This window comes from Coffea arabica, chromosome 6c (genome assembly GCF_036785885.1).
Source record: "Coffea arabica cultivar ET-39 chromosome 6c, Coffea Arabica ET-39 HiFi, whole genome shotgun sequence".
In the NCBI taxonomy this organism is placed as follows: Eukaryota; Viridiplantae; Streptophyta; class Magnoliopsida; order Gentianales; family Rubiaceae; genus Coffea; species Coffea arabica.
The window spans coordinates 4377955-4392220 of record NC_092320.1 but is presented as its reverse complement, the minus strand read 5'-3'; the positions used below and the strand labels follow the sequence as shown (position 1 = coordinate 4392220).

General features: G+C 40.3%; 2 protein-coding genes across 2 annotated transcripts; both read right to left on the bottom strand.

Moving 5' to 3' along the window:
• Nucleotides 1-1737: 1737 nt before the first annotated feature.
• Nucleotides 1738-3883, bottom strand: LOC113694672 (uncharacterized). The gene is made up of 4 exons (XM_027213525.2): nucleotides 3033-3883; nucleotides 2808-2937; nucleotides 2511-2611; nucleotides 1738-2365 (listed from the first exon to the last, which is right to left on the bottom strand). Exons 1-4 carry the CDS (start codon nucleotides 3298-3300, stop codon nucleotides 2148-2150), a joined length of 717 nt encoding a protein of 238 aa, XP_027069326.2. The 5' UTR covers nucleotides 3301-3883; the 3' UTR covers nucleotides 1738-2147.
• A 152-nt stretch (nucleotides 3884-4035) lies between these two features.
• Nucleotides 4036-8007, bottom strand: LOC113694504 (uncharacterized). The gene is made up of 4 exons (XM_027213326.2): nucleotides 7531-8007; nucleotides 7247-7357; nucleotides 5125-5193; nucleotides 4036-4377 (listed from the first exon to the last, which is right to left on the bottom strand). The coding sequence occupies exons 1-4, from the start codon at nucleotides 7678-7680 to the stop codon at nucleotides 4327-4329; spliced, it is 381 nt and encodes a 126-aa protein (XP_027069127.1). The 5' UTR covers nucleotides 7681-8007; the 3' UTR covers nucleotides 4036-4326.
• Nucleotides 8008-14266: the final 6259 nt, after the last annotated feature.

Below are 14266 nucleotides of genomic sequence, written 5' to 3'. Positions count from 1 at the left end.
TAGTTTTTAAAACTTGGTCTTTAAATATCGAGTTTATCCAAGTGTGAGCATTTTCTTTTCTTTATATATATATGTGGCTGTAAGAATTCTATACTTGTGGTGTATATCTTAGTTAGGAAGGAAATTAGTTAGTTACATTCAGGAGAGAACAACAGTTTCCATCCCAGAAGAAGAAAGGAGGATAAAGAAGGCTTATTCTAAAACCCCATGGTTCAACATACTACTATCTTTCTTTGTTCCATTTTTTCCCTTTGAAGGAGAGGTCTTAGACAAAAAGGTTTCAGAACAACAGGATAAGTAGAAGCGGGCAGTGGCTAATTATTTTTTCGAAACCAAAGAGAAAGCGTTCGAGCAAGTTGCTGATCAGGATTCGGGGAGCTATGACAGATGACTAAAAGAGTCCATTATTGGTGAGCATGATATTCTATTTTACTTTAAAGATGGTTCCAACATGGTTAAAAGGAGCGTGGTTCCTAAAGAATTTGTATCCACCAAAAGAGGAAATCCCTTAATTTTCAAGCTGGCCTTGGATCAATGATGTCATACGTTACAGAAACAGTTTCTTCTTCTTCTTTATAAAAGCAAATAAATGAGTAAGAGCGGCAGAAGCGGATGATGTGGTTGTGAGGTAGGTCATGGGATAAAGAAGATGATGAAAATGAATTTGATAACTAGGAAAGTTTCGAGACTGCATGATCTTTTTTTGCAAGTGCATTTTATATGGACTGATATACATGCATCTCATTTCCGAATCTTGATTTAATTAGATCCCATATGACAAAAACATTATCCCCTTTTGGTCACTTTGGACTTGACCAACCCTTGTGACGACGACCTATAAAGATCATTGCATTGCAGAAAAGCACTTGCGCTTGTGAAAGAAGGAAGAAAGTGGGGGGGAAAAAACAAAACAAGAACAAAGACGCAGTTTAATTTGAAGCACAGTTTTGAACGCGAGTCTTTTCTTGATTGTATAGCCGTGCGTTAAGAGACAGATGAGCAGTGTACGTATATGCTGCTACAGCATGTAATTGATGCTCTAAGACATAGCAATACCGTGTAAATTTTACGTATCAACGAATATTGAGATGCACAATATGATAAATTAGAGCATCTTACTAGTCAACATATATATATATATATATATATATATATATATATGTGTGTGTGTGTGTGTGTGTGTGTGTGTGTGTGTGTGTGTTACGGGTACATTGGCATTTGTCATTGATGCTTAGAGTGCAAGAGATTGATAAACCATCGATTTTAATTGGTACTGATAAATCTGCACATCCACTTTATCAACTCTCATTTAATCAAGCCCTCGATTGCTAAACAATTGACAAATAATACAATTGTTTTTGTCCTTTCATATATGATATATCTCACTCAAAAGTTCATACGGCAATCAAATAAATTTTTTATTTGTGACAAAGATAATATTTAGAACAGGAATGTTTTTGTTGGGATGAGTTACAAAAACATTTACTCATCCACATTTACGTAACCTTGTTTGGACAGCGGATTATTTCTTCAAATATATTTGCTTACATCATCATTACAATTTTCAATACACCTTTTTATCTTCTCAATTACCTTTTTATCTCACATACATCACATCACAAAAAGTGCTACAGTAAAAAAATATCTCAAATAACTTACAATTCAAACAAGGACGATATCTAAAATATCTTTCTTTTTTTTACTCAATTAATAGTTATTGGATCTTAAGAAAATAAAAAAGAACTAAAACATGATATTTATGTAGGAGAAATAGCAATATAATAAAAAATAGGACAGAGAGTGATACAGGGTGTGAGACAGAAGATCCGTTGCGAAAAGCACCCTATGGTCCCTATCCCTCTACAAGAAGTACCAAGAAAATAGAACGCCTGGTTTCTGACAAAAGGCTTAATTAAAATTTTTTGACGGAACACATATAATACAAGTCTACAACATTTATTATTTGTTTTTGGTGGCAAATTAATGCCCTTTAGAACTAACTAGTGCATGTTCCAAATGAAGAGTGAACCATCCCACAAATTACTCTCATCATCATATCCACTAGAAGAATACTCGTCAACACAATTTTCCAAATTAGGCCAGTTTGACGTCCAGTCTGTTAATCTCGTTGCATAAGGTGAATAGGCTCATCCCAAGCTGGATAGCTTCTCAACCTCGCCAGAAAGGTCACCACAAGTCCTCAGATTATAATCGTCCTTCTCAGAATCCCAGTCTCCATTGTTCGAATGCAAGGAACTGAAGGCTTCACATATTCCAAGTGGAGAGTTTTGCTCGGAATTATTTGTAGTAGCAGCAGTACTAGCAGTTGTAGTAACACTCTGTCGACTGTTGGACGCGGAGCTTTCTGCAATAACATTACGAATGTGTCAGGGAAGCAAAGAACAAGATGCAATTATAATTTATAAGCACGTAAAAAAAAAATGTCAGGGAAGAATGGCTCAAAATCGAAGTGCAACAAAATCATGAAGCATGAAGAATTCCCTATAGACCTTCTTCCAGAATTAATGCTTTCTTTCTTAGATGAGTTCTCCAATAATTCTTTATTTCGTTATCAGTTCTTCCAGGCAAACTACGAGCAATCCTTGACCACCTGCAAAATGGATAGCGAATCATCTAATTTAATCATGGAAAAAGGAATGCTTGCTTTATTCCGGTGTTTGGCTAGCTAGCTTTTCTTTTGTTGTCTTAAATTTCTTCTGTCTAGTTAGTTCTACAACCTGTCTACTGTGAACTGTTTTGCGTATGTGTTAATCATCTTTGTGAAGGAAGTAGATAAAGAAAAGTACCTGTTACCCCATTGTTTATGAAGTTGAACAATGAGATGCTCCTCTTCTTCAGTAATATGGCCGTGTTTTAGATTGGGGCGGAGGTAGTTCATCCATCGCAACCTGCAGCTCCTTCCACTCCTCCTTAACCCTGCATATGCATGTGCAACTTTTTTACATATATTACCAGCTCATGCTAGCTTCAAAAGTCAAGATCCATATGATGGATGGATGCAGAATCATCACCTGATGCTTTTGCTAAAGAATCCCATCGTCGTTCTCCTAGGATAGATACAGCAGCAATTAATCTTTCATCTTCCTCCTCAAGCCAGGGACCTTTACGCATTTCCGCTTCTTGCATGGCTACTTGATAGTGGTCCATAGTTATTACAAGATACCACAAGCATAGTATCCTTCTTATACAAGGTACTAGGTGGCAAAGTGAGCAAGAATTAATAGACCAAAAAAAAAAAAAAGGGGGCATGGAAATGGCTCCAAACATCTTACATGGCATACTCGCTGGAAAACACTCAAATCTCCTTGTGGATTACATGTTCAAGAGGCTTCTCCCATTAGGTCTATCCCCACGAATTTTATATTAATTTGGATTTTATGATCAAGGGAAAGTTTTATCTTCCTTTTTGCATCACTATTTCTGGTCTGTTGTCTACAGAATTTGTCATTCACTTTTGCTATAATAGAAGCCAGTCTTATAGCAGTTGGTATACTCGTTTTGTCTCTAACTCTCTATCCCATTATAATAAGAATAAATCTTATACACATTGACTGTGAATCTAAACCTGTCAACTGCTACGTTTATATATATGCGATCATCTACGGAACAAGGTAAAAAGCATTTGCTCTATTACGAAGATAGCAAGCACCGAAAATTCTGGATGCTCTTAGTACCTTGTGGTCTCACATTGGTAAACCATATGCCTAAGAAGGAGGAAATGGCACCTCAAGAATCAAGATGTGCCGAAATGAGTCGTGTTGAAATGCAAGATTTTCTTGCAATTCAACCAAATTTGTGTGTCAGGAGGTTCCATCACCGGATAAAAGAGGCCTAAGGAGAATATTGACTGTACTGCAATTTTGTACGTTCTGACATTATGCAACAAGGATATACCGCTGTTCTCCGTTATTATCGAGTTTGAGAAACTAACGCAACCTCTAAACGAGCATCTCCTTCCCACAACCAGAAGTGATAATACCCCCATGCTCTGAAAAGATATATACTCTAGACCAGTGAATGAATTGGGTACGATCTTTCAGTAACAAACATCGAGAGGAGCAAGTTCAGATACAAATTAAAACTCTATAGCTCCACATGGCATCCAGGTTTGAAACCCCGTGGAGCGTGGGTGTGGACAGTGCATGGAGAGAAGGCGCAAATCCTTCACTATATGTGACTCTTCAGTACAAAAAGTTCCAGAGTACCAATCAAAACGGGACGGGGAAAAATACAGGGCCAACTACACTTGGCGTTTGCTTCGCTTTTATAAGGCATGTCCCATCCTCTCTCACAGCCTAAACACCACTAGCGGTCAATAAAGGACTTGTTCATAAGTTCAACAGCCGAATCCATGAACTGCAACCAAAGGTCAAGAAGTTAAATATATCAGGCAATGAAGTTAACAAAGAACTAGGTTTAACAAAATTAGCTTAAAGTGGCATTTTTTGTTATAATTATCATTCACCAGTATTTCAGTCCAGAAGCAGGAAAGAATGGTGCTTCAAATCATCTCTTCACCAACTATTTTCAAAATCCCGAGTCAGTCTAAGACCATCCACAAGATGATATACAGGACCCAGTACAGGTTCCCACAGCCAATGCAAGTGCATGCCTTTGCAAGCATATGTTAACCTGTAAATTTTGGGTCCATAAATTGAGCCCAATCTAATCTTTTCATGCAGGGCATCAACACTAGAAGTTGGTAACACCAGTCCATTCAAGCACATAACATGCTTCAAGTCCAATTTTGTGGGCCCACTCCATGATGTTTTTCTTATCCCATAATAGTACGAAAACAAGTTCCACTCCAAGCATCAATTTGTAGAATAAAATATGTAGAGAAACTAGAAAGCAAATAGCAATTAAAAGTCTCGTAGAAGCAAACAAAACTCGATGGACACGCATATACCTCAATTATCCATGCAGAAAGAATGTTACTCTAATTTTAACACTAACAGACCACATCAAAATGGTACTGCAACTTCTTATTGTGGAGGAAAAACTGCAAGTTCACTTTCCTAATTTACCTGAGACTTTGCCTCCTTTAACAGTATTTATGTAAACAGAAAGTGGAAAATATCAAGTCAGAGAATGCAACTTCACCTTGCCAACTAACTGGAGCTCTCGCCCAACAGGTTCCATAAACTTCAGGTCAATGTCAATAGGCCACACCTGAGACAAAGCAAGACATGAAAACCCAGGAGACATCAGAATACTTGATGTTTATAGGATGAGGACCAGATGGTTGTTCGACACAAATGCAAAAAAAAAAAAAAAAAAAAAAAAGCTTAAATAAGCTGTGACAGAAAATATGGCAAAGAAATCTTAAAACTTCATTCTAAAGATAGACAATGATAATAGGTGGGTTAAAACCAAAGATATGGAAGACAGTGTATTATAGATAATAAAGTCTATCAAATTCACTCTACAGAGCGACCAAAACAAAAAAAAACAAAAAACAAAACAAAACAAGATAAGAAATGAGCAGCCAATATATCAGGAAACAAACCAAACCTAAAATTGAAACAATAGTATATTCTTCCATCAAGTCAAGTTAGTTAAAGGTACAAAGGTTAATGAACCAGCTGAAGGCTGCAAGACAGATGTGCAAGAAAAGGCAAACATCTGGAAAATCACTTATTAGGTATCTGTGTATATAAGTTTTTTGGGATGGCTCCAAATTATCTGTTAAGTTATTCTCATAGACCACTAGTCAAGTTTACTCCAATTTTACCTAAAGAAGCTAATTGTACATAACAAGGCTTTGAGTTGTAAGTTCATTAAAATCCTATTTGGAAGTTGTTATATTCACAATCAAACTCCCACTGCTTGTATCAACCAACCTCCTTAAACACACACATCACAGTCTCTCATCCAATGCCTGTCAATCAGTCAACATCTCACATCAAACATAACAAAACTTTAAGAAGGTTTTCAACAATCAGCTTAACTCATCCAGAAGATCTGGAACTTAAAAATAACCATTTTTATGTCCCAAAATGCACTTATCAGGAAAAGGCAAGAAAAAATAAAGTTAAAAAAAACATCATGATTTGAAATCCATCATAAGTTACTGAGCTTCTGAGTGAAAGTTAAATATAGGCAAGAGAATCATTGTTTATTTGCAAGCAAGGTCATTCATTCCAGTCAATGTCTGAAGTTTAGGTTACTGTATGCTGAATTATTTTCCTACTCCATCTCAACCCAACAGCTCCATTTCGAAGCACATTGACAGCAACAGCTTTAATAACATTTTACACAAATCCACATGCTTTAGAGAAGAATTAGAATGCAGAACAGCTGAAATGTCATCTTTGGGATACATTCAGAGCTAGTTTGAGAGTGAGGGATTTAGAAAGAAAAGAAAGTTGGGCATTCCTTTGTTTGGGATATATTTGAGGAAAGAAGCGAAAGGATACGGATGGATTTGGACTGATAGAATGGAGCACTACAGTTAGAAAAAAAAATATCCAAATTGGGAGGATATGGACAGAAAGTTGGAAGATGCCTATTTTAATTTTTCCAAATGCTATTGTTGCCCTCAGAATGCTACATAAGAAAAATAAATTTACATATACGTCCTATATCTTTCCATTTCTTTTCTAAACTCTCAAACGATACAATAACCTTCTCCCTTCTTTTCTCTTCCATTCTTTTCCATTGCAACTTAAGGTTTCTCATCCCTTTCTATCCCAAACTCCCAAACTAAGCCCAGTCTGATCAACGGGCAAGCAGGTACCTTTTACCTATTCTGTTTGACATTCAGCTCATGATAAATAAGTTATGCCCAACTTATGCCAATTTTTCTAAACAAAGGACTGAAAACCCCCCACGAAACTACCGTTCACTCATTTACCATAAACCAACCCAACCACCACCATCACCATTCTTTGAAAACATCATTGGCACCACAAAGCGCAGCAAAAAACATAAGCCTTTGATTTCAAGTAACTGTAGCATCAGAAAAAAGATCAAAAGCACTATAGCATTATAACCATAAAAACTTTATATGACTAGACTGTAATTGCCGTATATTGGTGTATTTAGAACTTCTTCTTCAATTACAAAAAGAAGGAAAAGAAAATTCAAGTAAAGTCCATCATAAAAGTGAATAGGAAATCAAAGCAACAGAGAATTAAACCCAAAATAAGGTTGTATTGGTCATCTTTTCATGCAACCAACCCATTCAGAATAGCATAGAAAGAGGAGGAAAGAAGAAAAGAACCTTAAGACCAAGTAATTTAATGGGCGGAGTCTGGCCTGGTACAATACAGTCTGGACCCGCAGCTTCCACTATAGCCTCCTGCCCTAACCCGCTTCCAATTGGATTTTGGTGCTGCACCAGATGGAAACTTTTCACTTCTTTGAAAGAAAAAATAAAAAAGGAAAAAAATTTATCAGAGAAATCAAAACTTTCTCTACCCACAATAAAATAAGCCCTTATTCCACAAAGAAAGAAGGGACGCAGAGAGAGAGAGAGAGAGAGGGAGAGGAGCAATGTTAAAAAACCTTCATGAGGGAGAGGGCATAATCGGAATAAGGGGTCTGAGGAAGGCGAAGCAGAGGAGATTGGTGGATTTTGGGGAGGGGCTTGGCTGCAGGGGATGAGGCCCTCCAGGGCACATCTTTTTGCAGCACTGCTCCACCCTTTTTAGACATCTTTATATTACTACGTAGTAAACTTAAGTCCTCCCAATATAAACAGAGTATCACCCGGCGGCGGCGGCTCTCAGAATGAGGTGTTGTTTGGAGGAAGAGAACTGCAGTGATGAGTGGGGGGTGGGACTGAAGGAGAACGGAAGATAAGCGTCTTCAGTCGGGATAAATTAATGGATAAAAGAGCAAAAAGCAAAAAAGAATGGGTGAACCAAAGAGAAATTAGACAGCGAACGCGAGATTTGGAGGCCGAGAATTAGAATTATCTCATCCGGCTGGCTGATGTAATATTTAGTGACTACTGCTACCACTAAATTCTTTCTGGAATTGTTTCCTCGCCCAGCAGTACCAGATCGACTTTCATTTTCAGATATTTTGACATTCCTCAAATCCTAAATTTACACGTAGTGGCTATTGACTGATGAACCATGCAATTATTATCGTAACTCCAAAAATTTAATGTGTCTACCCACAATAGATAATTTACTGCAACTAGCATCCTCAATTAATTATCCATTTCTCTATTTAAAGGAAAAAAATGGCCTCCATCCATGTCGTTCTACCCACCTATTTCATCAATCCTTACATCAATCCTTAATGATGGCGGTGGTTGTTTCGGCTCGACTCAATCACCTCGACTCTTTTGGGCCGCACCCCCTTGGCAATAAGGCTAGGGATGGCAACGGGGCAGGGTTGGGCCGGGGAACCCCTCCTCCATCCCCCGCTCTCCTCGCCCCGTCCTCGTCCAACCCCACTTCTTCTGCGGGTGCCTCCACGGGACTAATAAAAATTTATTATATAATTTTATTATGATTAAATTTTAGTAAATAATCAAGTATTAAAATATTAAAACATTATCAAATTATTATTCATTATAATTTTACAATTGAAACTTATAAAAACAATCAAACAAAAAATATTTAAATACAATCCAATATGATGAAATAAATATAACTAAGTAGTCAAATTTTCACTTTTGTCACAAATACAATCACTAATTCATTATTGTATTTGTACTTTTTGTTAAAAAAAATATTATTGTATTAAGTGTAATTAGGGATTTAGCATAAATGTATTAGTAAATTTAGTATAACTAATTAATAATTTGTATTAGTACACATATATGATTATTAGTATAATTAATAATATCAATTATATTATATATACTAATAGACATTATATAATACATATAACTAATAATATCATTATCATAAGTTTGTAACTAATTAAATTATATATTATATATATTTTTATATATTTATTTTTTTAAAGCAGGTGGCGGGGCAGAGGTACACTCCCCCGCCCCCCGCCTCCTTTCTTAGTAGGGGAAAAAATATTCCTCCCGCCCCTCGCCCCAACCCCCTCCCCATTAACCCCCTGAGGGGCGGATGACCGCGTGCCATCCCTAAACAAGGCTCTGCATCTTTCACCTCGGCCTACCGTACCGAGGTAAGTTGCACAGTCAAGTCCGCCATTCGACCTGATCATCCCAGTCCACAGAGCGGTTTGGGATGAGGTCCCAGTCTGATGGGACAGCTAAGAACAAGTCACAATTTGACACCTGCAGGAAGACAAGACATCTGATGGGACCCATTCGATAGACTTGATGGGACAAACTGACACGCTCAGTCCGCCAGGACTTAGGAAATTGATTCCTACCACTATTCCTTCCCATTTGTCCCCTATAAATACTGGGATCCCACTCAAAAGAAAGGGAGACGCTTTTAACACTGTAAGAAGCATTATATTTAAAATCTCTAGCTTCCCTCTTGAAACTAGACTAACTAAATCATCAGAGGTAAACCGGGAGACTTTACCCCATCTCTGACAAATTGAGCAGGTGACTTCTACGGGGCCGAACCCATTTCAGGAGAGTTACTCCCGCATTCAGGTACCGCTTGCTGAACCCGAAAATCACCTTTTCAATTGGCGCCGTCTGTGGGAAACTGAAAACATTTAGAAAATGAAACCTACACGTTCTAGGAGTAGAAAAGCTCTCACCATTGGAGCTGAACCCAGCGCCATAGCCCAACGAGATGTTCTAGAAGGACAGGGGTCTCCCGACACCCAACCCAATAACGGAGAAGCCATGACCCGAATGGCTGAGTTTGTGACGAAAAATCCCAATATCTTTGAAGAATTGGAAAGATACTTCAAGAGGTAAACCAAACAATAGGCCAAATCCTTTAAAACGAGGTCAGAAGAATCTCCCGAGATTCCATCCAAGGAGGAGTTTGATAGGAGACAATCCCTGAGAAGCACCCCGAAGCGAGCCTCCTACAATGCCACTTCTAGAATAGCCTCCATCTCCAAGGCTATTTCTCGAGGATTGCTAGGGAAACGAGCCAAAGAAGAACCTCGGTTACCTGGCAAATCGGGAGTGGATTACATGAGGGTCCCGCCTTTTACAGACGACATTAATGAGGAGAGACTTCCCTTAAACTTCAAATTGCTCGCTATACTATCGTATGATGGCCGAGATGATCCTGAAGATCACATTCACTCCTTCATCTTGGCTTTTCGATTATATTGCATACTCGATCCAATTATCTGTCGGGCTTTTCCGATATTCCAGCAAGGGACTGCTCGAAAATGGTTCTGGAGTCTAAAACCTAGGAGCATATCCACCCTGGGAGAGTTGGTGGACAAATTTCTCCACCGGTTTGTATCTTCTAGGAGCATACCTATTAAATATACAACAGAATTCGGGGGAGTCCCTCCACGCTTATGTGCAGAGGTTCCAAGAGAAGAGAGTGCAGATACCTGATCCCAACGAGCAGGTAACTATTGCCGCCTTCACCAATGGGCTCATTGTCGGAATCTTCAACACTGGAGTGCACAAGAAGTACCCTCGCACATTTCGAGAGCTCTGGCAGAAGGTCGAAAAAGGTATACAAGCCGAAGACCTGAACCGAATGAAGAAAGAGGCTCAGGTAGCCCGATCAGGCCATGATTCGCGAAGAAAAAGAGAATCAGGCCGAGGTGAGGCTGGCTCTACTGGTGCCTTTCTGAACCCCAACCGAGACTGACAAGATTGTCGAAGTGTTTTCGACAGAATTGCTAAAGGAAAGTCAGTTATTCCTGACCCTAGTCTCACCCCTTTAAACACCAACTGTTCTTACATCCTAGTGATCATGGAACAGAACCACCTCGGACGTGCTCCCCCCCAAATGGCCAGGAGAAGGGAAAAAAGAAATTCTAACCTCTACTACGCCTACCATCGAGATGTTGGGCACGAAACTAAGGATTGCAATGACCTGAAGCGAGACATCGAGGATTTGATTAAGCGAGGGTATCTGAGACAGTTCATTCGAAGAGATGGAGAATGCCAAAGGAGTGACACCCGCCGAAATTGCCAATGAGAGCACCGCAAAGAAAGTAACCGAGACGAGTCCAGCCGAGACGGCAGGCGAGAGCCCAAGAGCAGCTGCTGACCTGTCGAAGATCCTAGGGAGACAAGACCACCTCCCTGAGATGGATCCCCTGGTTATGGGCCAAATATAGCTGAAGTTATCAACACCATAGCCGGAGGTCCGACGGGAGGAGATAGCCAAAACTCCCGAAAAAAGATCTACCGACAAACTAATAACGATCAAGCCACTCTCGTCTTGCAAAGACGATCCCTATGGTCCAAGTGAGCCCATTCCAACTGCTTCCAGCAATCACGAGGCCTTGGTGATTGAGTTGTTGACCAATAACTACCTAGTGAAAAATATGTACGTTGATCCCAGGAGTTCGGTAGATGTCATGTACTACCGAACCCTTGAAAGTCTAAAGTTGATCAGGGGACAACTCGTGCCCATGAAGACTCCTCTAGTGGGATTTGGGGGACATGTTGTTCACCTAGAAAGGATGATTAAGCTGATAGTAACGGTGGGAAGACACCCTCGATGCCAAATCGTCCCTGTCAATTTCGTCATGGTCAAAATTGATTCTTCGTACAACTTGCTCATGGGGCGGCCCACCTTGAATGCATTGCTAGTTGTGTACTCGACGTACCACCTAAATTTCAAATTTTTCACACCCGCGGGTATAGCTGGGGTGAGCAGCGATGTCTGTGCTACTCGAAAATGTTACATCGCTACCCTGCAGGCCGTCTCTTCTCTCAACTGCCGAGTTAAAGGCCGAGGGTAGGAGGTCAGACATTCTTTCAATAGACTGCATAAACCCTCAAAAATTCGGGAAGCCACAAAATCTTGAGACCAGACACGAGGTGGAAGAAAATTTTTTGGACCCTTCTACCCCTCAGCAAACTATCTGCATCGGCACCAATTTACCTAAGTCCCTCAAAGGCGACATGGTAAATCTCCTTAGGAATTGCTAGGATATTTTTGCCTGGACTGCTGAGCAAGTGGTGGGAGCACCCCACCACCTTATGCTGCGTGAGTTGAATGTCGATCCTTGTGCAAAGCCTGTCAAATAGAAGAGGAGGCACTTCGATCCTGACCGTGGCAAAACTATGGCCGAGGAGATGGATAAGCTCCTGCCAGCTTGAATGATTAAAAAAGTGCAATATCCCACCTAACTGTTCAACCCAGTCATGATCAAGAAAGATACGAGGGGATGAAGAATATGCGTGAATTTCACTGATTTGAACAAAACTTGCCCAAAATATTGTTATCCACTGCCGAGAATCGATGCTTTGGTCGACTCAGCAATGAGATATGAGATCCTCTATTTTCTAGATGCTTTTAAAGGTTATAATCAGATAGGAATGAATGAAGAACACCAAGAGAAAACTGCCTTCTACACAGATCAGAAAATTTACTGTTACACTATCATGCCTTTTGGGTTAAAGAATGCCGAGACGACATACCAGCGACTAATTAACCGGGTGTTTAAATCCCAGATAGGTAGGAATGTCGAAACCTACGTGGACAACATCTTTCTGAAGAGTAAGACCACCTCGAATTTTCTATCAGATGTGAGAGAGGTCCTCCAAGTTCTCCATGACATTAGAATGATGTTTAACCCCAAGAAGTGCATATTCGGTGTCGCCTCGGAAAAGTTCTTGAGGTATTATATATCACATCGGGGTATAGAGGCCAATCCTGATAAAGTGAAGACCATCCAAGAAATGTCTTCACTTCAAACTCTCCGAGACGTGCAAAGACTCACTGGTCGGTTGCCGGTTCTGAATCGATTCTTGTCCCAATCCGTCACCAAGGCACTGCCCTTCTTCAAAGTAGTAAAGAAGGCTGATAAATTCTCCTGGACCGACGAATGCCAACTGACCTTCGAACAAATAAAGGATTATTTGCATCATCTTCCCACCCTTACTTCGCCAAGATCAGGAGAGACATTATACCTTTACCTCTCCGCTGGTGAAGAGGTGGCAAGCGCAGTATTGATTCAAGACAATGATGCCCAAAAGTCGATTTATTACATCAATCGAATCTGTCGCAGGCCAGAGACTCGGTACATACGAGTCAAAAAGCTCGTGTTGGGCCTAGTCTATGCGACCAGGAGATTGAAACCTTACTTTCTCGCTTATCCTATACGGTTGAAAACAGATCAGCGTATCCCGCAGATGTTATCGAAGCCCGAGACCTCTGGACGTCTCACTAAATGGGCTATTGAGTTGGGGAAATATGATCTCACCTGTGAATCTCAGACTACCATCAAAGCACAAGCGTTGGCAGATTTTCTGGCAGAGCTCACCTTTCCTGTGAGCTCAGAAGCCATTCCGGGAGAAGCCAAGTTGCAAAAATGGACTTTATATATGGATGGATCCTCTAACAGCGATGGTAGTGGAGTTGGATTGCTCCTCGAAAACCTTCACGGAGAGGCATGTTCGTATGCTCTCCGATTCATTTTTACTGCTTCCAACAATGAATCTGAGTACAAAGCTGTCATTGCGGGCTTACAGTTAGCTCGCCGATTGGGCGCTCAGCATATCTCTATATATAGCGATTCCCAACTCGTTGTATATCAAGTCTTAGGAGAAAATGATATCAGAAAGGAAACCATGCAACGGTACCTCTCTAAAGTTCATCAGTTGGCAGCTTATTTCAAGTCCTTTGAGATTCAAATGATACCACGGTCCCAGAGATGTCTTGTCCAAGCTGGTTTCCACCTCGTTCTCCACGCTCAACAAGACTGTTCTCGTGGAAGTCTTATCTGAACAAGATTACCTAGAAGACAAAGTCTATCCGATTAGCTTAGGGTGGACCCTCTAGTCAAATTCTTGGGTTACAGTATTCTTCCAGACGACAAAGTCGAGGCAAGAAAAATCCAGCGCAAGTCAACTCGATTTGCACTCCGCGATGGCTACTTATACAAAAGATCTTATTTTGGACCGTGGTTGAAGTGCATTACTTCTGAGGAAGGGGAAAACATCCTGAAGAGCATACACGAAGGGCTATGTGGGGCACATGTTGGATAACGAATGTTAGTCAAAAAGGCCTTGCTTCTTGGCTATTTTTGGCCAACCATCAGGCGAGATGCCCAATTCCTGGTCATTTGCTGCCCTTTCTGCCAGCACCATCCGCCAGAACACCATCAACCAACTAATTTCATGGTCCATATCACGTCTCATTGGTTTTCTGAGCAGTGGGGGACAGATATCATTGGATCATTTCCTCGAGCC